Source organism: Pantherophis guttatus, chromosome 16, assembly GCF_059756535.1.
Source record: "Pantherophis guttatus breed Tessera chromosome 16, ASM5975653v1, whole genome shotgun sequence".
Lineage (NCBI taxonomy): Eukaryota > Metazoa > Chordata > Lepidosauria > Squamata > Colubridae > Pantherophis > Pantherophis guttatus.
The window spans coordinates 2,261,294-2,285,859 of record NC_142078.1 but is presented as its reverse complement, the minus strand read 5'-3'; the positions used below and the strand labels follow the sequence as shown (position 1 = coordinate 2,285,859).

General features: G+C 49.3%; 1 protein-coding gene across 1 annotated transcript in view; it reads right to left on the bottom strand.

The window, feature by feature from the left end:
* SNAPC4 (small nuclear RNA activating complex polypeptide 4) overlaps positions 1–24,566 on the bottom strand; it is a 34,625-nt gene continuing 10,059 nt past the window's right edge. The window contains exons 8-23 of the mRNA XM_034427134.2: positions 23,386–23,490; positions 21,949–22,021; positions 21,646–21,810; positions 21,251–21,398; positions 19,530–19,636; positions 18,263–18,357; positions 17,481–17,575; positions 16,583–16,668; positions 13,777–14,181; positions 11,423–11,515; positions 8,755–8,983; positions 7,646–7,716; positions 6,875–6,982; positions 5,866–5,890; positions 3,228–4,864; positions 1–1,007 (exon numbers count right to left, since the gene is read on the bottom strand). Of these exons, the coding sequence (XP_034283025.2) occupies positions 918–1,007; positions 3,228–4,864; positions 5,866–5,890; positions 6,875–6,982; positions 7,646–7,716; positions 8,755–8,983; positions 11,423–11,515; positions 13,777–14,181; positions 16,583–16,668; positions 17,481–17,575; positions 18,263–18,357; positions 19,530–19,636; positions 21,251–21,398; positions 21,646–21,810; positions 21,949–22,021; positions 23,386–23,490 (3,532 nt within the window). The 3' untranslated portion in view covers positions 1–917. The remainder of the gene's footprint in view (positions 1,008–3,227; positions 4,865–5,865; positions 5,891–6,874; positions 6,983–7,645; positions 7,717–8,754; positions 8,984–11,422; positions 11,516–13,776; positions 14,182–16,582; positions 16,669–17,480; positions 17,576–18,262; positions 18,358–19,529; positions 19,637–21,250; positions 21,399–21,645; positions 21,811–21,948; positions 22,022–23,385; positions 23,491–24,566) is intronic.

Below are 24,566 nucleotides of genomic sequence, written 5' to 3'. Positions count from 1 at the left end.
TCGTGAAACACAAAGATTTTAATGCAAAACAGACAAATTCAACTTGGAAGAGAGTAAAAAAATTAAACACGTGTTCGAAGCAGCTGCTATTCCAACTGTGGGAGCCCGTCGTTTGCTTACTCACGCACGAGGCTACACAGGGATTCAACTGACAAAGACATTTTAGAAGTATAATTTTGCTTCCTTTCTGTGACCACACTGTGCTCTGGGAAGCAAAATGAGAAGCAGTCCGTATAACCCAAATAGCTTCCTCCAAGGACCCCCATAAGTCGACAGAACAACTGCCAATAACTTCCTTGAAGGTCACTCCTATCACTGGGTTGAAGTATCCTTGGGAGTTGGTGTGAGGGAGAAGGGAGCCCACAAGAAGCTGCAACACAAAAAGTTACAGGTCCCAACAAAACAAACCCTTATCATGGCTTAACACCAGATCTAGCATGTCGGGACAGTCCCGCTGTCGCAAATAAGAGCAAAAATGCTGTTTGTTTGCCAGGCAGTGCGGTGTTCACACTGCAGGTGGACAACTAGGACTCCTGCCAATGTCCGCCAAGTTTCTATCCTCCAAAGTCCCAGAATTCTCTGTGTTGATCATGTCAGCTGGGGAATTCTGGAAGCCGCAATCCTCGCCTTTGTGGTTACGCCAGATTGGTGAAGGCAGCTTTAGAAGTAAGGAAGGCAATTTCCCCGCATCCGTAGACAGGAGATGCTGCTCATAATTGTCAAAATCTGCCCAGTAGCCAAGATGCCAGAGGTAGAATTTTGCCGCCCCAAAAAACTCGATCCCTCCCTTGGCTTTGGGGTTTCATCTCTGGGCCAAACACAGGAACAATGAAGTCCAGAGGGCAACCGAACTCCCCAGAAACACACGCTCAGGTTTAGGAATAAAGAGAATAATGGAAGCAAAGGGGCTGCTGCCATCACAGAGGGACTCCTCTTTTCCGGAGCCGCCGGCTTCTCCGGGTTCTGACTGGGCTGCTGTGGTCTGAGTCGACATCCGTTCCAGGCTCCTGAAAAGAAGACAAGATTCACAGATGCAGCACGAGACACAGGCGGATTCCTTGGCCTGGCATGTTGCCTGCATCCTTTGCTCCGTGGTTTCAGTCTCCCCCCCCAAAAAAAATTCCCAAGGAGTGAATTCAACTCTCAGGATTCCCACAACTGGCAGAGCCAAATCTGAGAATGCTACTATTGGGCAATTCTCTTCTTGGTCACCAAGAAACATGGAAGATTCAAACACACACACCCCACACACAAATGTTTTCATACCCAGGGGGAGGTCTCGCTATCTTTATCTGGATATCTCTATTCTAAGCTTCCTATACCCAGAGCCTTTTTTTTTTTTTTTTTGGCTTCCACCAACTTATCATGCTGATTTTACAGGTTGGAAGGCCACTCTGCTCAGACTAAGCACACAACCCTATTTGCTTTGGAAAATAGCTTGATCCCTTCCTCTCTGTGGCAGCCCCCCAAATATTGGGAGGCTGCTATCCTGTCTCCCCTGGTCCTTCTCTTCACTAGACCAGCCAGGCCCAGTTCCTGCAATCGTTCATCGTATGATTTAGCCTCCGGTCCCCTCATCCTCCTGGTTGCTCTTCTCTGCACTCTTTCTAGCATCTCAACTTCTTTTTTATAGTGTGGTGACCAAAACTGGATGCAGAACTCTAAGTGTAGTCTTACTAAGGCTTTATAGAGGGGTATTAATACCTCCCTTGATCTTGACTGTATCCCTCTGTTAATGCAATTTAGAATTGGATTTGGTTTTTTTGGCTGCCGCTGCACACTCATAGCTCATATTTAACTGGTTGTCCACTAAGATTCCATGATCCCTTTCACACTTCCTGCTATTAAGCCTGGTTTCACCCAGTCTCTATGTGTCCTTTTGGTTTTTCATGCCCAAGTGTAAGACTTGATTTTTCTCTACACTGAATTTCATTTTGTTAGATAGGGCCCAGTGTTCAAGTCTGTCAAGATCAGTGGTGAAATGTAAAATTTGTTACTACCGGTTCTGTGGGCGTGGCTGGGTGGGTAATATGACTGAGTGGGCGTGGCCAGCTTTTTTTTTTTTCATTTAAAACCTGACGATCCCAGCTGACTTGCCTGATCGGCAGAGGCTTTTTTTCCCCTTTAAAAACATTTTTTTGGTCGAAGAGGTTGTTAAAAAATGCTTTTAAAAGCCTCTGATGATCCCAGCTGAGCCACGCGATCATCAGAGGCTTTTTTTTTTAACTTTTAAAAGCATTTTTTTGGCCAAAGAGGTTGTAGAAAAAAATGCTTTTAAAAGTAAAAAAACAGCCTCTGATGATCTGGCGGCTCAGCTGAGCAATGGGGTGTGGGGGGCAGGGATTTTTGCTACCGGTTCTCCGAACCACCCGCCTCCATAGCTACCGGATCAGGCGATCTGGTCCGAACCGGGAGCATTTCACCCCCGGTCAAGATCCATCTGGATCTTGAGCCTATCGTCTAGGTTACTTAAATGGCGGACAGGACCACTTGTCCGCCATTTGCTTTTGCTCACTCCAGCATGAATGAGGGGTTGGGCACATTCTGGGATCCCCCTTTTACTTAAGCAGCATTATTTTGGGGGACCCAGCCGTCCTCCTTTCTCCATCACAGCACCTGCCCTGTGGAACAACATCCCGCCAAGATCCAGGGGCCTTCAGCTCTCTCGGCCTTGCGGAAGGGCCCACAATCTTGATCGATCGTTGGACATTTTTGGGTGTGGTGCCTAATTGACCTATTGTTGATTGTTTCGCCGTTCTTAAAACGAATTAAAAACCAATTTCTTTAAGACTTCAGAGATGTGTTATGCTGCTTGTAGCTGTTCATTTGTATTTTTTTTCTTTGTTGGAGTTTTTATTCCTTGTTTCAATTTATAGGTGTGGCCATGAATAGCAATAGCACTTAGACTTACAGTATATACCGCTTCACAGTGCTTTCCAGCCCTCTCTAAGCAGTTTTACAGTGTCATCCTCTTGCCCCCAACAATCTGGGTCCTCATTTTACCCAACTCGGAAGGACAGAAGGCCGAGTCAACCTGGAGCCTGGTGGGATTCGAACTGCCAAACTGCTGGCAGCCGGTGACCATCAGAAGCAGCCTGCATTACTACATTCTAACCTCTGTTCCACCATGGCTCTTAAATTGCATATTTGTGCTAAGATATCACAGGTCTACTTAGGAAAAAAAGCACTAAAATATCTCTATTAAGGATTCCCACCACCAAGATTACCTCCAGTTCCCCATTGGCCTCCGTTGTCTCAGCAGGGCCATCTCTGGTTGCTCCTTGGGGTTCTCTCTCAGCCTCCTCTTCTTCTCCTTCCTCCTCCTCTTCCTCCTCTTCCAAAGACGAGCTGGACTCTTCTCCCTGGCTGCTCTCCCACCACCTGCCCCCCGAGAGGGTCGTGGCCACCCTGGGAGGAGGCAGCGCGGCCAGAGCAGCTGGGAAACTGAAGGCCGCCAAGAACCGTTCTCTCAGGAGTTGATAGGCAGGGTTGTCCTGGAGTTTCTGGCGCACCGTGTGCCTCAAGGCCTCCAGGTCTGCCTGGCTGGCCTCTTCCCGCCGCCCTTCGGGGCCCAGAAGAGAGGCAGCGCTCTGCTCCAGGGACGGTTTATTCAGCAGCAGCGCCGAGAGCGTTTTCAAGCTGCACAGAAACGGGGGCAGATAAGGCAGGCCCCTTCCCAGCGAGGGAGCCCTCACCCCCTGGCTCTCCTTGGCCCATGCCTTCACTGCCGGCTCTGCTTCTAGGGAAAGGAGACGAGAAAGGGGGGAGGCTGTGCCCTCCTGGGGTGGACATGGCATGGGGCAGGCCTGCAGTGCTGCATCAGAGGGGACATCTAGAGCGGCTGGGCCTTGAGACAAAGCCTCTGAACTTGGGGTGCTGGCAGCAGTCCCTCCAGGCAAGGAAGGTGTCCCGACACAAGCAGCGGGTGGAGGGTACCGTGGTACTGTGGAGTTCCCAAGAAGTGGCAGAGGAGGAGGGGGGATATCCGTCAGCCGAGTGCCTGCATCGCTCTGTGGGCAGCCGGAAGGAAGGCCCGCTTGCATGGGGGGCCCCTCCATCACCGGAACCCCCATAGTTGCGGCGGGGATCTCGACTGAAGTCTCTGCCAGCTGGCTGGGATTTGTCGGAGTGCCACTGGCCAGTGGCTTTCCTTGACTGGGGACGCTCACCAGGGTGATCGGGAGAAGGCCTTGAGGAGTCACCACCCAACTGATGGGCAGGGTGGGTTGGACAACTGCACTGGGCTGTGCTTGGGCAGCTACCAGGTGGGGTAAAGCACCAGAGGCTGGAGTGGGGCAAAGGGCATCTGCCAGGATGGAGTTCACGTTAGCAGGAGGTCCAGCAGGTGTTCCGGCCACTTCAGGGTTTCTCTGAGGCGAAAAGCCCTCTTGGCCGCCATCTCTGCCTTCTTCTCTAGCGGCCTCATCTTTGTCCCCATTGCAGGGAAGGGTCCTCTCCTGAGAGCCCCCCGCCAGGTCTGCAAGGGAGGCCGAATCCCTTCCAGGAAATTGCCCCAGAGTCCCGGAAGCCAAAGCAGGAGGCGGCCTTGGTGACACCTGGCTGGCCGTGAGAGCGTGGGGGCCGTTGGCCAACGGGGCGATGGGACCCCTTGTCTGTGGGACCATGACAGAGGTAGAGAGGAGCAGCTGAGGGGCGAGGAAGATCTTCTTCTGGGCAGCCTTGCTGGCCATCTGTTCGCGCAGCCTCTTCTCCCGTAGCAGCTCCGAGACGGTTTTCAGCTTGGGGGCCGGGCCAGGTGGCGAACGGGCCTTCCATGTGTTGGTGGGGACGGGCCCCTCTTTAGCCTTCAGAGGAATCAGCTTCTTGCTGGGTTGGCCGCTGGCCGCTGGGAGGCCAGGCTGAGCTGGGCAGAAATAAAGCAGAAGCTCAAATTTGGGATTTTTGCAGCCACTCCACTAAAAAATAAACTAGCTTCCCAAAACCCTCCCTCCAGCTGCGTCACTTGGAGACAGGACACAACCCACTGGTGAAATCTGAACTGGTTTGCTATCAGCTGTGCCGCACGATTTAGCTTCACTATAAAGTAGGATGTCCCGCTTTCTAGCAAAGCTAAACCGCGCGGCACAGCTGATCCCCCCCCTGCTGTTCTACTTACCTTCCCAAGCCTCCTTTAGTACGCACCAAAAGGAGGCTTGGAAGGTAAGAACAGCAAGGGGGGGGAAATCAGCTGTGCCGCGCGGTTTAGCTTTGCTAGAAAGCGGGACATCCTGCTTTCTAGCAAAGCTAAACCCTGCGGAACAGCTGATCGTTGGAAATATCAGTTCGGAGGAACCAGTAGCTTTTTTAAACTACTGGTTCGGCTGAACTGGTAGTTTTCATCACTACCGGTTTGCCCGAACTGGAGCGAACTGGTAGTATTTCACCCCTGACACAACCCTGTTAGAGGCCAAGGCTCTCCTCTCTGCCGGAGGGCCCTCCATCCTTCCAAGTCAGTGCCTAACTTCACAGAGTCCTCCCTTTGTCCGCCCTTTGGCTCTGAAATCTCAGCCAGCCACTGCGCTAGAACCCTCTATTGGCTCAATTTCACCTTCGGGCATCTGCTCCTGCTACTGGGGAAGTCAGGTAGGAAGCATCCAGGCAGGGGCCACAATGAGATCCAGGGCAAGGAAAGGCCTCTGACAGCAGCCCGAGGGGTTTGGAGCCTGAGATTTGAGCACAGGTCCCGAGTGTCCCATTTTACTCCCAGGCTGGTGATGCTCTTTGGACCTGGCATGCGCTCTCGTCTCGTGCCCACAGATTGGCACTTGGACCTGGCAAGGACTGCAAAGTAGGCCAGGAAACAGCACCCTCCACCCCCAGCTCTGCAGGGACACTGGAAGCAAAAACAGAAGGAGACACACACACCTTTGCCATCCTGTGAAGACGAGGGCTACAAAAGAAAAAAGAATCGGCTTCAGAGACTGGCAGGTTAGATCCAGTCTCTTCCCCTGTCCCTGTGCTTATCTAACAGGGGCAATTGTTTTTGCCCAAACTCTCCCACACTAAAAATGCAGGCAATGACCTTGGATTTCCTGCTTGAAAAGCAGGTATTCCGTTTGGGGGATTTGTTTAGTAAACTATGAACCTATTTCTGATCTATCATCATCCTCTTTTAACAACCCCATAATCCCTTGCAGGGTGGAGTCTGGGCAATCGAATGGAGCTAGCAAGAGTGTTTATTGGCCGGATGCCTTTCCTGTTGCCAATGCGGAGTTTTGTTCAGCAGATATATTCTCATTGTACCGAGAGAGAAATATCTGCCTCTACCTTGGTGGTGCAGCGGACTAAGTGCTGTTAAGCGCTAGCACTTAGCTGCCAGCTGCCTGCAATTAGTGCGAGTTCAAATCTCGCCAGACTCAAGGTTGACTCAGCCTTCCATCCTTTCGAGGTAGGTAAATTGAGGACCCGGATTGTGGGGGCAATAAGCCAGTTTTGTATAGAACAACAAGGCTTGGGGGCAGGGGGGGCGAAAGCCCTAATAAGCAGGTATATACAAAAAAGTGTGCAGGCTATTGCTATAATGCATTGTAAGCCACCCTGAGTCTACGGAGAAGGGCGGCATATAAATTGGACTAATAAATAAATAAATAAATAATACCTAGGATCAAACTCACAGCCTCCTAATTGTGAGGCAAGAGCTTCACCTCTAGCCCACCGCACCACTCTACCTATTTCTGATCTATGATTTCTGGAAAAATCTATCCACCCTAATTGATGTGAAGGACTTCTAACAAGAAGAAAAGCCCCCAAGGATGAAGGTGAGCAGGGATTCCAGCTCTCCATGGCTTCTCCGTTAACAATGATCTTGCCCTGCCCGTCCTCCTCCTCCTTCTCCCCCCTTGGTCTTAAAGAAGAGACGCAAAGGAGGCCAGACCTGCTTGCTGTTGCCCACAGGCGCAACGATGGCCTTCAGCAGCTCCGGCTGCCGAGATTTCCTTCTCTGAATCACCTTCATGCAGCCGTCCACGTCGATATGAAGGAGCTGAGAGAAACAGAGTGAGGGGTCAGTCTCTGGGCGAGGCGAAAGGCATCATGGGAAAAGCATGTCTGTGCAGCCAATGTTAGTGTAAAATTGGAGGTGCTGACCCTTTAAGAGCTGTATGCAAGGACATTTCATTTTTAATGAATGCCAACATTCAAAGTAATAAAGTTTTTCTAGTCTATATTCTATTTTCTATTATTCTAATTTCTAATATTCTGTTTTCTTTCTTTTTCTATTTCTATTTCTATTCTATTATTTCTATTTCTATTATTTCTATTTCTATTTCTATTATTTCTATTTCTATTTCTATTTCTGTTCTGTTCAGTTTTATTTCTATTCTATTCCACTTTCTATTCCATTTTCTATTGTCCTCTTCAGAGAATTCAGAGGCTTTGAATCTGGATCAAAAAAATAGATGAGCCAAATACCCCAGATAAGCCAGGATCAGGGTGGAAATTGAGGCCCAGTTGTGCGAAGATACGAATTCCCATGCTGGACAATCCCAGCAAATCTGGATGGAGCTCCTCTGGAGACTTTTGACTTCCTGCCCCTCCTGAACTGAGACAGCCTGGTTTCCCCCCCCCCCCAAATCTCCCCAAGGATGCCTGACTGGAGGCCACTTGGCTGCAGCCCTGGAGAGGCGCAGGGGCTGGCGATCTTCACCTGAATCAGGAACGTGAACAGAGGTGTGCTTGTGAGGTGGGCCGTCTGCAGCTGCCTGAAGATCATGTCCGCTGGAAGGAGAAAGAGAAAGAGGCTCTCAAACCCTTTGCATTCTTTTTCCTCTCGGTGCTTCGGAGAATAGCTTGACTCCCTCTTCTTTGTGGCAGCCCCTCAAATATTGGAAGACTGCTATTGTGTCACCCCTAGTCCTTTTCATTTAACTAGACATAATTCCTATTTCTGCCCTCATCACATGAGCCACGGTGGCGCAGTGGTTAGAGTGCAGTACTGCAGGCTCCTTCTGCTGACTGCCGGCTGCCTGCAATTTGGCAGTTCGAATCTCACCAGGCTCAAGGTTGACTCAGCCTTCTGTCCTTCCGAGGTTGATAATATGAGGACCCAGATTGTTGGGGGCAAGAGGCTGACTCTGTAAAACCGCTTAGAGAAGGCTGTAAAGCACTGTGAAGCGGTACATAAGTCTAAGAGCTATTGTTATTGTCCGTCCTTCCTTCCTTCCTTCCTTCCTTCCTTCCTTCCTTCCTTCCTTCCTTCCTTCCTTCCTTCCTTCCTCCCTCCCTTCCTCCCTCTCTCCCATAAGTCTGCCCTCTGCCAGCAGTTCAATCCTGACTGGCTCAAGGTTGACTCAGCCTTCTGTCCTTCCGAGGTGGGTCAAATGAGGACCCAGATTGTTGGGGGCAAGAGGCTGACTCTGTAAACCGCTTAGAGAGGGCTGGAAAGCATTGAAAAGCGGTATATACCGTGTTTCCCCGAAAATAAGACCCTGTCTTATATTTTCTTGAACCCTGAAATAAGCGCTTGGTCTTATTGCCATGTGCTCAAAAGCCCGATTGGGTTTATTATCAGGGGCTGTCTTATTTTGGGGGAAACAGGGTAAGTCTAAGTGTTATTGCTATCCTGCCCTCCCGAGGGGCCTCTTCCTAACGCGGTCCAAGAATGGAGCCAGAGAGTCTCAAGAGCTGTCCTGCAGGGATATTTTCATGGGGATTTCTGCACCGAGGACGACACTGGACTTGATGGCGTTACGACCCTCTCTAAATTGACCCTTCGAGGCTTCCTTAACGCGAGGCTGCTTCTTGGATCGCAAGTACCTTTTGACTTGCGGGAAGCCTCCTCCTTCATCCGGAGGGCCCACTCCTGCACCATGTTCCCAGCCCAGGGCGTGACTGCCACCATCAATCTCCGGTAGAGGGTCGTCTTCCTTATCCCGTCCTTCTGCCGGCCAGCTCCATTCGTCAGAGTGGCCAGCGGGGCCAACTGGGAACCTCTGGGGCCAACAGAGGAGCTGGAAGCAAAGCGTTTCTTTCTTCTGATTTCCCGCTGGGAAGGACAAAGAATAAGACATGTTTATGCACGGAGGATTCATCCGCTGAACGTCTGGCCTTAGGAGGACCTCATTCCCGGGACCTTGAGGTACGAAGACATACATCTCCCTCAAGCCATCCAGCTGAATACGTCTTCCAGCCCTTCCTTTCATAAGCAAATCCCATTTTAAATCTGGTGCCCCAAAGCCTATCCCAGAAGTCAGCAACCTGTGGCTCTGGAGCCGCATGTGGCTCTTTCATCCCTCGCTGTGGCTCCCTGACGCAGGTCAGCACCATAATTTTGAGAGGAGCTTCCGGTTGGGGTGGGGGAAGGAAGGCGTGCCAGGACGAGACTCTATGGCGAGGGACAGGTTTTCCGGTCAGCTCCACAATTGATAGTGCTTTCAGTTAGGACTGGTAGAGGGAAAATGACGCTGCGCTAGGAGGTGACTCTATGGTGGAGGAACCAGACTTCCGGTCGGCTCCAGAATTGAATGAGGGGCTTCCGGTTAGGACATTATTGGCTCTTTTGAGTGTTTAAGGTTGCCGACCAGTGGTGGGTTCCTCCCGGTTTGGTCCGGTTCGGCCGAGCCGGTAGCGGTGACGATATGACGTCACCGAACCGGTTCTCCCCCCCCGCCCCCCGCCCACATTATTCTTATCTTTTATTTGGTCCCACCCCCAATCTATTGCTGCCTCCTGAGTCCCAGCTGATGACTAGAGAGAAAAAAACTGTTTAAACTCTTGCCGCGGGGCTTCAAAGGGCCGTCCTACAGCTGATCAGTGTTAAAAGCAAACAAATGTGTCGGGTCGTAAGTGCGAGGACTGGTCGTGTGAGGACCTTCCAGAAATGACTCTGACCAGCTAGCCACGCCCACCTAGTCACATGATCTCCAAGCCACACCCACAAAATAAGCCACGCCCACAGAACCGGTAGTAAAAAAATTTTGAACCCACCCCTGTTGCCGACCCCTGGCCTGCCCTATATCCCAAACCCATTTATAGAGGGTGAGGGAGGAGAAACCTTCCTACAAGCCCTTGGAGTCCTCCACTGGAAACAGATGTACAGGAAGTCCTTGGTGTATGACTGTAAAGGAGCCTGACCATTACGGTCATATGTTGCGATAACTGTAAAACCGGCCAGTTGCATAATTTTACGATTCTCCCAAAGGGGCTTTTTCAAGAGGCAACTGGACTTCCTTGGTTTTTCTTTTGAAGACGTTTCGCTTCTCATCCAAGAAGCTTCTTCAGCTCTGACTGGATGATGGTGGGGAATGGAAGGATTTATCCTCCTTGCAGACAGCTGGTCATTTGCATCCTTTTTCCCAAGCCTCCCCTCCCCCCAAAAAGGATGCAAATGACCAGCTGTCTGCAAGGAGTATAAATCCTTCCATTCCCCACCATCATCCAGTCAGAGCTGAAGAAGCTTCTTGGATGAGAAGCGAAACGTCTTCAAAGAAAAAAACCAAGGAAGTCCAGTTGCCTCCTGAAAAATGCACCTTTGGGACAACCATGACCTGGATGACTGAGAAGCTTCACAAACATGATTTTACAATGTTTTTGAAGCACTTGTTAAGCAAAGGCTGTGGTTCTGAGGTAAACCAATAATTCACTTATGGGGGTAATTTTACCAAAACCAGAAGTGCTGATTTACAGCCAAGGAGTGGAAAAAGTGGTCACATGACCATGGGACATTGCAAACGGCCACAAGTGTGGCCGAAGTTCAGCCACGTGACTGCACTTTGGGGCTCAGTGGTCATAACTTCAGACCCTCAAGCCCAGCCAGTTGCAACTTCAAACAGTCGCTAAGCTAGCGGTCGTAAGTCAAGGAATACTTATACTTCAATAAACAGAAGCGACAGGCAGACTTGAAAGGTCCCAGATCCGAGTTTTTGGGCACAGGGGAACCCCGCATCATCTCCCTCCTTGAAAAGTGGGGTGCTGTGAATGTTTTAACAGCGGCTAGAATTGTATTTGCTAAAAACTGGAAAAAGGAGGAAATACCTACGGAAGACGGAGTTATCAAGAAAATTATGGAATGTGCTGAAATGAGTAAATTGACATTTGAAATGAGAGAACAGGAAGACAAACAATATTATATGATATGGGATTTATTTTATCAATGGCTAGATAATAAAGCATGGAAATGAAATATGAAATAAATGTAATAATAAAATACATGAAGTGGTTTTTTATGGGAGATAAGCCATTGTTAAATAATTGTTAAATGAGAATAATAATATAAAGGGATATAATAAATGGTCAAATAAGAGAAATTAAATAACCTGTAAATTTTGGATATGGGATCAAGCACAAAAGAATTGTAACCGATCGATATGCTTTCTGTACTTGTAATGGATGATGGTTGTTTTATGTTTTGTTTTGTTTAAAAAATAAAAAAAAATTCAAAAAAAAAGAAAAGAAAAGAAAAGTGGGGTGCTCGGAGGAAGCTTACCTTTCTCCTCTGCTGCTCATAGCTGTTCCTCCTCAGGACACTTTTCACATAAGCCAAGGAAACCCTCCACGCATCCCTCGCCTTCCCAGAATTCTGCAGAAAAGGAGGAAGAAGGGGGGAAAAAAGAACAAAACACAACCGAACGAGAATTCATACTTCAATTTTTAAACAAGAATTATATCCTTAATCCAACGGAGTTCAACTTGTTCTTAACAGAAGGCTTTATATAAGAATTATATAAAGGACCCAGATTGTGGGGCCAATAAGCTGACTTTGTATAAATATACAAAAGTATGAAGGCTATTGCTTAATGCATTGTAAGCTGTCCTGAGTCTCCGGAGAAGGGCGGCATATAAATTAAAGCAAAAAAAAAAAAAATCCCCTTGAGGGTAGCTCAGAAACAGAGGTGGTATTCAGCCGGTTCGGGAGAAGCGGTAGAGGCGATCGGGTGCAATCCCGTCCTATATTGCTGTGGTTTTGACGCCACCCACATGGACGGATGGCACACGCGAGCAAGTTGCCGTGTTGTTTGACATCACACGCATGTATAGATGGCGTGCAAGAGAGAATTGCTGTGTTTTGTGACGCACTCATATTTCCGGTGCTGGATGAACCGGTTGCTATAGTATTCGAATCCCACCTCTGGTCAGAAACTCTACATTTTTATTTCTTTTCACATGAAAGTCAAAGGCAGCTAAGACCACCCTCCCAAGTGCTGCGTAATAGTTTTCACTGCGGCATCAAACGGTTCGGTTAGGCAGGGAGGTGTAAAGTCTGTGGTTCTCAGGCCAGGAAGTTTTGGGAAATATCACTCTTCCTTTTTTTTGCACATACTTCCAACTACCTGGTAAATTTTGGAGATCGTGGACGGGTGGGATTTGCCCTCAGAAGTGCTGGATGGGTTCCTGAACCCTCTCGTGAGACCTGCCTGCCTTTTATTCTTCTAAAATTCAGGACAGAAAGTGGAATTTGGACACTGGAGCTGGATTGCTGAAGTTCCCAGCCTGAACTATGTCACAGGAGTTGAACTTGCCCCCCAATGCTGATTTAGAACTACAATTAAAATCCCAAATTTGGGGAACCAAGAAACATTTCAGTTCCTCCTCAATCAAAACTTCAATTTGTATGCTTGCTTTAAAGCAGGGGTGAAATGTAAAATTTGTTACTACCGGTTCTCTGGGCGTGGCTTGGTGGGGGGGTAATGTGACTGGCTGGGCGTGGCCAACTTAAAAAGAAAAAACTTTTCAAAGCATTTTTTCTGCAACCTCTTTTTTTGCAGAAAAAATGCTTTGAAAAGCCTCTCTGACGATGAGACAACTCAGCTGGGATCGTCAGAGAGGCTTTTAAAGGCATTTTTTTCCTACAACTGCTTCAGCCGAAGAGGTTGCAGAAAAAAATGCTTTGAAAAGCCTCTGACGATCCCAGCTGAGCCGCGCGATCATCAGAGGCTTTTTTTTTTAACTTTTAAAAGCATTTTTTCGGCGGAAGAGATTGTAGAAAAAATGCTTTTAAAAGTTAAAAAAAAAAAGCCTCTGATGATCGTGTGGCTCAGCTGGGCATGGAGGGGGAGGGGGGCAGGGATTTTTGCTACCGGTTCTCTGAACCACCCGCCGCCATCGCTACCGGATCAGGCGATCCGGTCCGAACCGGGAGCATTTCACCCCTGCTTTAAAGGCAAAGATAAAAGCTTCCCCTGTCCAGTCATATCCAACTCATCCCTGTTTCTCAGCCGAGGGAGCCAGTGTTGTCCAAAGACACTTCCGTGCTCATGCAGCCCGCATGACTATTCACCAAGGCAAACAGAATGCGGGTACCTATTTATCTGCTTGCATTTGCATGCTAGATGGTTAGAAGCTGGAGCAAGTAATGGGAGCTCACCCTGTCGCATGGCACTCGGGTCTCAAACCTGGGCTGTCGATTTTCCAGCCAACGAGCCCAGCGTCTTAACTGCTGAGCCGTCATGCCCCATCCTTGTTTTAGGTTTCATATAAAAGCGAGGAAGCTGACCAGACTTTCTACCTCTGCTGTTCGGACTTCCATCCCAAACCAAGGATCAGAATGTTTTTCAGCCCAAACCCCAACTAGACCTTCAGAAAGGAGGAGAAGAGGACTACGGTCCTTTTTGCTGAATTAACTCACAATTAACTCAGTGAGTTACGGGCCGATGAGGATGGACGACTCCTCATAGTCATATTTTAATAGTAATTTTAGGATTTTCCCTTCTGCAAAAATGATAATTCAATGGCAATGCTAGAAGGTCTCTGGGAACCACATTCAACATCGGAAAAGGTCACCCAAAGCTGGGATTTTAGGTACCGTACATCTCGTGTGTGTGTATGTGCCTTTTTTTTTACCTCGTTCCCTTTCATTTGAGCCAATTCTGGAGTCTCTGGGGTGAGGGCAACGAAATCTTCTGCCCTCTGTCCCTCTTCTGGACCCAGCAGAGCCCCAGAGTCCAGCCTCCGCTTCCTGTTGACATCAAAACCTTTGGAAAGCAGAGTGACAGCCGGCAGCTCTCCAGGGTTGGCTTCAGACAGATCTTTCCTGGCAGGGACCCAGAGATCCAGGCTGGGAACTCTCCAGCGACCGGCCCCTTTGGGCCGATGGGCCTTGGGCCTCTCGTCCTTCTCCTCAGCACCGTCCACATCCAAATCCAGGTCTGAATATTCACTGCTGGACTCCGAGGGGCTGGAGCTCCATCGGTGGACACGTCTGCACCTTGGATGACGTTTGCTTCCTTGTTTCTTCCTCCTGTACCTCTTTAACACAAAGGAGAGAGGGAGAGCTGCAACACAGAGCAAGGGACTCTGGGAGGCTCTGTGTGTGTGTGTGTGTGTGTGTGTGTGTGTGTGTGTGTGTTACCACAACACCAGCATTATCCTTTCCTTCTAAAGCAGCGGCATCAAATTCAATTTCATTGAGGGCTGCATCAGGGCTGTCAGATCCCTAAAAGTGATACTGCCATTCAATCGGAGGAGGGGGACACTTGGATTCTATTCCCTAGCATTGCCTGTGTCAACAGAGATTTTACAACCTATATCCTGGCGCCAAAGAGCCCTGAGATCCCCTTTACCTGCAGGGATTTTTAGGATAGCCATGTGGGTTGTCTCACTTTAAAGGATAATGGTGGGAATACATGTTTGTTCAGATTCTCAGAGAAACTAGTAAAGGAAACATCTTCAAACTTGTGTATTGGCTGAAATCTGCATTCAGACTTAAAGGGAGGGGTCTCTACCACTTTAATCCTACTGCCTTGCCTAAGGGTATTCAGATCTTGCTTTACCTGGATGGCTCTCACTTCTGCTTAATAAAAGAATCCTTTTGAACAACCACCTTTCAAGAGTTCTCACTTTCTTAAGTAGGAAGGAGAGGCGATCCTTACAAGGGCTGTGGTTGACCTCCCAGGGGGTTGGGGGGGCTGGGCAGGCGTGGCCAGTCACTGGGTGTGGCCAGCAGAGTGGGTGTGGCCAGTTTGCAGCCACTCCCCAAATTGCTGGCAAGTTTCCTCTTTACATTGAGTAGACCGGGTCAAAGCGATGTGGGTCGGCCCCTGACATTTTCTAGGATGCCCCTGCAGGATGGATCTGACCACATCGCGGGCCTGCGGGCCTTGAGTTTGACACCTTGAGTTTAAGCATCTTACAAGGGCAGAAAGTACAGGTAGTCCTCCAGTTACGACCACAATCGAGCCCCAAATTTAAGTTGCTAAGCGAAAGATTGGTTAAGTGAGTTTGCCCCATTTTACCGTTGTTTCACGGTAAACCGTTGTTAAAGTGAATCATTGCCTGTGTTGTTAGTAACATGGTCGTTAAATGAATCTGGCTTCTCCGCTGACTTTGCTTGTCAAAAGATTGCAAAAAGGGATCATGGGACCCCGGGACACTGCAACGGTCATAAATATGAACCAGTGTTTGAGTGTCTTTTTATCACGTGGCCATGAGGACCTTGCAATGGTCGTAAGGGTGAAAAACGGCCCTATGTCACTTTTTCTCAGTGCCGTCGTAACTTTGAGTGGGTCACTAAGTGAACTGTTGTTAAGTTGAGGACTACCTGTAGCATTTCTTGGGATGTCTTTCCCACTGCAAAACCTCTCCTGTTTTAACAGGGCACAACCAGCCCAGCTTCAGCCTTTTGTGTGTCAGACCCAATCCTCAGCGCGACGGCGTCAAAGCGGCCTTCCTTAGATCTGGGTGGGACCCACAGGAGCAGGACCTGCCCCATAAAGATAGGGTGGCGGCCTGTCAGCTGCTGTAGAGGTAGGTCAAAGGTCGTAGTGCCAAGCTAAGAGCAACACGCTGCCTTAGCTCATGCCTATCATCTCATTTTGGCTCTGATCTGTATTATCTCATCTCACCTAGAGAGGATGGCATCTTGGGGGGTGGTGGTGAATAGTTTGTCCAATTAGAACACTGTTGCTGTCCTGCCTTTTTATCTGCCTGTGTAAAACTGTATAAAAAGTAAAGCTCTCTGCGAGAGCGGGAGAGACATCTTTGATCAGAGCAAAAGCCTGGACCTCTGATTTACAACAGGCCGCTGGACCCTCCAGCACCTGAATCAGAGGAGGCGGAGAAGGGGGAGGCGTGGGGGTGAGGGTCAGCATCAAGGCAACCTGAGAGCTCCGAGGGGGAAAAGGGAATGGAGCTGGCAGAGAGAGAGAGAGGGAGGGAGGGAGGGAGGGAGGGAGGGGGAGAGAGAGGGAGGGGGAGAGAGAGAGAGGCGGAGCCTGGGCTGTCCGTCAGCCCTCCGATGGAGAGTCAACAGCCCCCAGGTCTGGAGGTGGCTGATGAGGAAGAGGAGGAACAGCTGGGTCCAGTGCCTGATGCTTGGCTGTGTAGAAGGCAGAGGAGAGGAGAGCAGTGGAAATCCATGGGCCGGTCCTTGGGACGGAAGAATCAGCGTTGCTAGCGAAGCCCCACCCTAGCTCTGGGGATAAAAGGCAGGGGGTGGAGATGAATAGGTGTGTCAGACAACTATTCATCTCTCCTCCTGGACAGACTTGTTAGTCTGCATTGAGAGAAAAACTTTTTGCCGGGGCTGCTGGCGTTCCTAATAAAGGAATCTTCAGAGGATTCTGTTGTGTTTGGGGACAAAACAGATCAGAACAGATAGGCATTCTCAAAAAAAAAAAAAAAAATCACGTAAGGAAGAGCTGAAACTCACTCGATACCCCAGCAAGATTTTCCACTTGCTCAGACACTGAGATCCGGAGCGGTGGGGCAACTCTGAGGCTATTTTTGCCCAGTGGCCTAAAGAGAGAGAGAGAGAGGACAAAGGAGTCACTTCCTCCCCTGACTTCCTGGAACTAAAATAATCTATAAATACAGGGCAGGCTTGTCTATGGAGCTTCTCCGTCATCCAGGTCATGGTTGTCCCAAAGGTGCTTTTTCAAGAGGCAACCGGACTTCCGTGGTTTTTCTTTGAAGACGTTTCGCTTCTCATCCAAGAAGCTTCTCCAGCTCTACTTCTCTCAGAGCTGAAGATGCTTCTCGGATGAGAAGCGAAACGTCTTCAAAGAAAAAACCAGAAAGTCCAGTTGCCTATTGAAAAAAAGCACCTTTGGGATAGGGCAGTCTCTCTGAAGGCTACTCTCAGAAATCAGCCTGCCTTTCTTGCAGCAAAAGGGCTAAGAAAACTTGAGAAGCCATCCAATACGGATGATGATGTCCATAAATGCAAGACAAGCCTCGATTTTCAAAGCGCCGGTTGCAGAAGCCTTTAGCCAGCTTTCTGCTACCCGTGTAAAAATCAAAACAATGGAAAGTGCATCAGGTTTTAGAATGGAATAGAGCTGGAAGGGACCTTGGAGGTCATCTAGTCCAACCCCCAACCTTTCTGATTGACAAGCTCAGCGGCCAGCCAGAGGTGGCATTTGCTGGTTCTCTGAACTATTCAAAATTTCCGCTACCGGTTCTCCAGAGCCTGTCCGAACCTGCTGAATTTCACCCCTGCTCTAGGGCCTGCTGAACCTCCCTCCCCGCCCCCCGAACAGGGCAAAGGCACAGGCCTCAAGCTTCTCCCCAAACCCCAGTCTTGGTCAGGAAAGCCCCCCCTCCCTTACCCCTGCCGTATTTTTCAGTCAGCTCAATCAGTTTCTTTTCCTCCTCTTCGCTCCATTTCCCCTTCTTTATGTCATAGTGCAAGGAATGCAAGTACCTGCAATCATAGGTGGAGAGGAAAGAAAAGGTATTACTCAACCCCATTCATTTAACAACCGTCAGAAAGTTCCTCCTCATTTCCAGGCTGAATTTCTCCTTCACCAGTTTCCATCCATTGTTCCTTGTCTGGCCTTCGGGTGCTTTGGAGAATAGCTTGGCCCCAGGTGTGGCCAAATATTTTTTTAAAAAAAACTTTTAAAAGCATTTTTTCTACAACCTCTTCGGCCGAAGAGGTTGTAGGGAAAAAAAATGCTTTTAAAAGGCTCTGACGATCCCAGCTGAGTTGCCTGATCGTCAGAGGCTTTTGTTTTCTTTTAAAAGCATTTTTTTTTCTTTTAAAAGAAAAAAAAAAGCCTCTGACGATCAGGCAACTCAGCTGGGATCGTCAGAGCCTTTTAAAAGCATTTTTTCGGCAGAAGAAAAAATGTTTTTAAAAGTAAAAAAAAAAAGCTTCTGATGATCGCGCAGCTCAGCTGGGCATGGGGGGGAGGCAGGGACTTTTGCTACCAGTTCTCCGAACCACCCGCCACCATCGCTACCGGATCGGGTGATCCAGTCCGAACCGGGAGCATTTCACCCGCTTGATCCCTTCCTCTCTCTGTGGCAGCCCCTCAGGTATTGGATGTAACACAGGGCAGGCAGAGTAGCAACCCTCCAACAGCCAAAGTGCTCAGGTGGGACCTACCTGTCTCGACACTGCAGATCGTTCCTGCCAGGCACTTCCGCCCGGATTTTATACCAGTCCCGCTCTCCGTACTTTTCCACGGCCTTCAGGAGTAACTGGAAGAATAAGGCAAAAGGGGGAGGGGGGGGGCAGGTGAATGTGTGCTGCCGGCGGAGGAAGAGAGGTGGTCCTGCCCTCCTTCAAACAGCAGCAACTGAGGGAATCAAAAGGGAGCTTGGGCAAAAATACACAGTTGGCTAGAAAAGATATCAGGGAAACATGTACTGTATTTTTCGGAGTTTAAGACACACCTTAGCTTTTTGGGAGGAAAATAAGAAAAAAGCTGATTGGCGGGTGGATCGGCCTTCCGGATTACCCCCAATCAGCTGTTCTCAAAGGTGAATTTTAGCAACAGGTTCCTTGGTTGTGAGCTCTGTGCCTTGCTTTTTTTTTTTTTTTTTTTTTTTTGCCTCTGAAACTTCTGAAACTGTTTCAGAAAAAACTTTTTTTCCTGCCTCTGGAAGCCTCCGAAACAGAGCTTCAGAAAAAAAGCCTCTGAAACATCCTTTCAGAGGCTTTTTTTCTGAAGCTCTGTTTGGAGGCTTTTTTCTAAAGCTTTGTTTCTGAGACTTTTTTTCTGAAGCTTCATTTCTGAGGCTTTTTTCAGCCTCTGAAACCTCCGTTTGAGAGGCTAGGCAGGGCTACATTCGGAGTATAAGACACACCCAGATTTTCACCCTCTTTTTGGGGGGGGGAAGGGGCATCATATACTCCAAAAAATACAGTAGATTTTAAAAACCTGAATTGTTTGTATTAGGGATGATAACAGAAAAATTTGATAAGAAAAGTATCTATTTAATATTACATGTCTTAACAGCAGCAAGGATTATCTTCACACAATATTGGAAAGATGAAGGAACACCTCAAGGTGAAGAGATAATTAAGAAGATACTAGACTGTGCAGAAATGGATAGAGATTGAAAATCAAGCAGAAAGAAGACATGGAATATTATCAAACATGGAACTTATTTTACCAGTGGTTGGAAAAATGGGGTGGAGGTTAAGAATGTAGTATGTATTGTTAAGCAAATTAAATACTCAGACAACACAATGTTTATTAAACACTAAGAAATGTAATTAATAGAAAATTAATAAAATTTATTAAAGAAAGAAAGAAAGAAAAGGGAGCTGGTGGAGATGCCCACATAGTGCTACAGAGCAATTTTCCCAGGGGAGTTAGCCGACAGGTGTTTGTTGAGCGTCCCTACGGAAAAGGGCCCTTACTTACAGCATCCTCCTTTGGCGTCCAGGCGCCTCGCTTTAAGTTGGGGTCCACTCGCTTGGTCCATCGGTAGATCAGCTGGGCAGAGTCCCTCCCCTCCATGTAGTATGCCACTGTGGAACACGCAACAGTTGGAGTCAGCATTTTGCTGGACCAGAAAATCTCTGTGGCTTGATCGTCGCTTATGTGCAGCACTGGAGCAGCTGCTTTGCTCCCTCCCGCAGAAGAGGGCTTCCCCGCCTTACCTGAGCCAGGCGCCTCTCAAGATCAGCTGCTCCAACATCTCAAGCCTGGGCACCTAAACTCCTCGCATCTTTGGCTTTCAAATACCCACCGGGGACATTTTGGAAGGATATACAAGAATCTAGACCGGTGTTTCCCAATTTTAGCCATGTGAAGATGTGTAGACTTCAGCTCCCAAAATTCCCCAACCAACTTGGCTTCTTGGGGAATTCTGGGACCTGGAAGTCCACACTTCTGGGAGGGAGAGACTGGAATGTGTATTCCAGACGATAACAAGAAACAGTCTCATGGGAACCAAGGACATACCAGCAGGTGTCTGCCAGAGTCGTGGAGATTTTCCCATAACACCTGGACACCTAATTGGACAATGTGACCTGCACTGATGAAGGGAGGGAGGATTCTATACTTTAATTATACTGAACTGTCCGGGAATTAGCCAGAGCTGGTTTTGCTTTCATTCTGTGCCAAAATGATGTACTTTAATAAAGTTTTGCATTATTTATTTATTTATTTTATCAAATTTATATGCTGTCCTTCTCCCGTAGGACTCGGGGCGGCTCACAGAATAGAAACAACATAACAATAAAATAGTGCTAAAACAAGCCAATTTAAAATCCCCAGACAATTAAAACCTCGTGGCAGATCAGGGAATTTGCTGAAAAAGCCATGTCTTCAGGTCGGCACGGAAAATGCAGAGGTCAGGGGCCATCCGGAGGCTGGTGGGTAACCCATTCCAGAGGGTCGGTGCGACCACAGAGAACGCCCTCATCCTGGGGGCCGCCAGCCGACATTGTCTGGCCGATGGCACCCAGAGGAGAGCAGTCCTATGTGAGCGCACTGGGCGGTGGGAGGCTAGTAGGAGGTGGTCTTGCAAGTACCCCGGGCTCATGCCATGAAGGGCTTTATAGGTAAGTACCAGCACCTTGAAGCGGATCCGAAGAGCCACCGGCAGCCAGTGCAGCTCGCGCAGGAAAGGTGTTACACGGGAGTAATGGGAAGCTCCCGTAACAACCCGCGCAGCCGCATTCTGGGCCAGCTGGAGCCTCCAGGTGCACCCCAAGGGCAGCCCCATGTAGAGGGCATTGCAGTAATCCAGCCGAGAAATAATGAGAGCATGAGTGACTGTACGGAGGGCATCCCTGTCTAGGAAAGGGCGCAACTGGTGCACCAGGCGAACCTGTGCAAAAGCCCCCCTGGTCACGGCCGTCAGATGATCCACCAAGGACAGCCGTGAATCAAGGAGGACGCCAAGATTACGAACCCTTTCAGAGGGAGTAAGCAATTCCCCCCCCCCATCCGAAGTGATGGGGATACTAGATCATGAGATGCCGGTATCCACAGCCACTCAGTCTTGGAGGGGTTGAGTCTGAGCCTGTTCCTGCCCATCCAGACCCATTAAGTGCTTGCTTGGTTGGGTTTGTCAACCAAGGGAACCTTGACAGCGGGTGCTACAATCAGGATCCTCTCCTGGGGAGGTGGCTTACTTTTCCGGTAAGGAATGTGATTCCCAACTCGCATTTCCTGCACGAGCTGCCTGAGCATCTGGTCTTCTTCGGGGCTCCATTCGCTCCGTTTGAAATCTTTATTGTAGGACTGGAACTTCTGGAGGCACTGAAAGGCTGTGCGCTGCGTCTGGGGAAGGAGTAGAAGCAGCGGGTTGGGTGGGGAATGGCAGGCCAGAAAGGGGGAGAAATGGGGAAGGTAGAGGAGGTCAGAGCTGCTGCGCACGTGTGCATTTATTTCATTGGTTCACATGGACACCGGCGCGCGCTCATATTTGCGAACCGGTAGGGAAGGTAAGTGAATCCCACCTCTGCCCCCAGTCCTCGAGTTTGACACCCCTGTTCTAACGCATCCTGGCTAGAGTCGCTGGCTTTACCCCCAGCTCTTGGGCGACTGCTTCCCAATGCAGACCGCCGTGCCGGATAGCGATTTCCTTCAGCTTCTCGATCTCCTCCTCGCTCCATTCCTTCTTGTTGATGTTGGGATGCTCACAATTTTGCCAGTATTTCCTCAGCTCTTTGGCGTTGCGTGTTCCTTCAAACTAGGGAGGATGCAAGATGGAATAAATGGTCATCAATTTACATTTACAGGGGAAATTTCATTTCCAGGCTAAATTTCGCTCCACTGTTCCCGCAGAAGATTTTGGAGGCACAAGGAAGAGCGACTGGGGTGGACTCACATTGATGTTGGCAATCTTGTCCCAGTCATGCTCGTCATGTCTGTTTCCCAGCAAAGCTTCTTCTGGCAACACACTACATCCAGAGGAAACACAGCCTTTCAGGTTTCTAGGTCGTCTCAAATAAATTGCATTTCAAACAAAGTCTTTGAAGAAAACCTCCCATTTATGAAGCACGACATTCTAACTCTGACTCCATCGCAGCCAACACTGACTTCCAGACCCAAAACCCTCCCTTTCTGTTCCCCACTCCCCTGCACTCATTGGCCATCTTCCAAGTCATTCTACCCCTAATCTACTGCTCCAGCTCAGAGGAATTTCCCCCTCCCATCCCATCTCCTAGGGGATATTATCTCCAGGGAAAATAAGTAGGTGAAAAGTCAAACGTCCCTTTCCAGACGCCTCCGCTTCTCCTTCTTATGTCAGAACTAGAGTAAATGCAGCTTGAAGTGCCGACACAACCGTAGTTAGAAAAGCATTTATGCTGTTTTCTTTAAGCAGCCACTTGGGAGAAGGCAGATTTTTGCAGTCGTCTCCCCTCGTCTTAAATGTTGCTGCACCAGTTTCAGCTCCGTTTTGCTTATTAACCTACGGACAGTCCATGACTTACAGTCGCTTAGCTACTGCAGGTCAAAGTTAGAACAGACCTACCTTGGCTTGTGACCTGGATTCGAATTTCTGACACAAGTTCGGCCACATGAGCCGAACTTCGATCCCCTGCAACGCGGCCACAATCACAGCCATTTGCAGGGTCCTGCGGTCAGGGGTGGGCTTCAAAAATGTTAGCACGGGGTTCTCTGCCTGGTTGCTGGGTGGGCGTGGCCATGGTGGGCGTGGCCTAGTCAGCCTCCTGCACCATGGCTGGGGAGGGGAGGCTTTTTGCTCTCCCCAGGCTCTGGAGGTTTTTCTCAAGCCTCCAGAAGGGCAAAAATGGCCTCCCCAGGCTCCAGAGGCCTGAAATGGAGCCATTTTTGGCTTTCCTAAACTTTGGGAAGGCCCATTTTTCGCCCTCCCCAAGCTTCCGCACACACCCTGCACTTACCAGCATCCAAAACGGGCCGCAGTTGGGGCAGAGTGGGCAGGGAGGGGCCAGCCAGGAGTAGGTTTTTGGGGGTTCTCCGAACTGCACAGAACATTAGCTAGAGGTTCTCCCGAATCCCTGCGAACCCCCAGCAGCCTACCCCTGCCTGCACTAACATGGCCGTGTTTTACAACTGGTAAACTGGTAGTGGCGGCTGCTGGAGGCTCCGCCCACCTGCCCGGACATAATCACATCCTGTTTTTGACGCTCGGCGGATGCGCGGAAGGACCGCGTGCGCTCACATTTGCAAACCAGTAAGTGAATACTACCTCTGGCTCTCGCTCACATCTGTTTCAGGGACACAAGCAGTCAATAGAAGACGACCTTTGCCATTTTGGAGTTCGAGCTGCGAGTCTTACTTGATTTCACTTATTTCACGTTCTGTTTCCTGGATCTGCTTCGCCAAGATCTGCTTTTCCATCTCATCTTTAGATTTCTCTCGTTTTTCATTCAGATAATCCACCCTGTTGAAACAATGAGAAGAGATCTATGCAGACACACACACAAAAAAAACCAGAGATGGGAACAACTCCCTGCAACAAGCTGGACGATATGAGCGGCCTCGTCCTTTCGCATTTTTCCAGTCGTACTACGAAATTATCTCAAGAGGTACAGCCTTGGGGGCAGGACTCAAGCGTGCCCAGGCCAATTCTAGAGGCGCCTTAATTTGTGTCTTGAACAGCTTGGAGAACAGGAAACATTTACCTGAAGCTTTAAAGCCGGATAATCTATGCAGCAACGAAGAAACAAAGATTTTCACCCCAAGGCTGAAAAATTCTCACCCTCCAAAGTATAAGCGATGGCATTGTATAAATCTCCCTCTTAATTCAGGGGTGTCAAACTCGATTTCATTGAGGGCTGCATCAGAGTTGTATTTGAGGTCGGGGGGGCTGGGGTGGGTGTGGCCAGAGTGGGTGTGGCCAGCTTGACATCACTCATGTCTGAGGTGCCTGTGATGGCCCAAGAGCTCTGCCAGTCAAAACAGGCTCTCAAGCTCCATTTTCAGCTGCGACAGCCTCCTGCAACCCTCTGCCAGCGAAAACAGAGCTGGGAGGGCTCCGTTTTCGCTGGCAGAGGCACTGCGGCCTGGTCCTTCACTGTTTCCAGAGAGGCCCTGTGGGCCAGATCCAGCCCCTGGGTCTTGAGTTTGACACCCCTGTGCTATGGGAAAAACCTCGTCCCAGAAGAATGCCCTGAAATGGGAACATGCTTTGGGAATTCCCTAGGGGCCACTTAGATCCCAAGGATGGCACCTCAACTGACGGGACCTTAGGTGGCCCCAACACACAAGCCGAGCTAAAATGGGTTTGCGTGCCTTGTGGTTCAGCATCCGGTGAGTGTTGTGGCTCTGTTACCAGAGCCTGTGTCATCGGCAGGAGAGGACTCCGAGAGTGAAGGAGAGGAGTTGGCAAAGCCTCCCTCTCCAGGACCCTCCTCTCTGGCAATGCCTTCGGTGTCCGCCGAAGGGCAAGAGATAGGGCTGGGGCCAAGCACGTCCACGCAGCCACAGGTGGACAGTGATGAGAGTAATGAGTCTTGG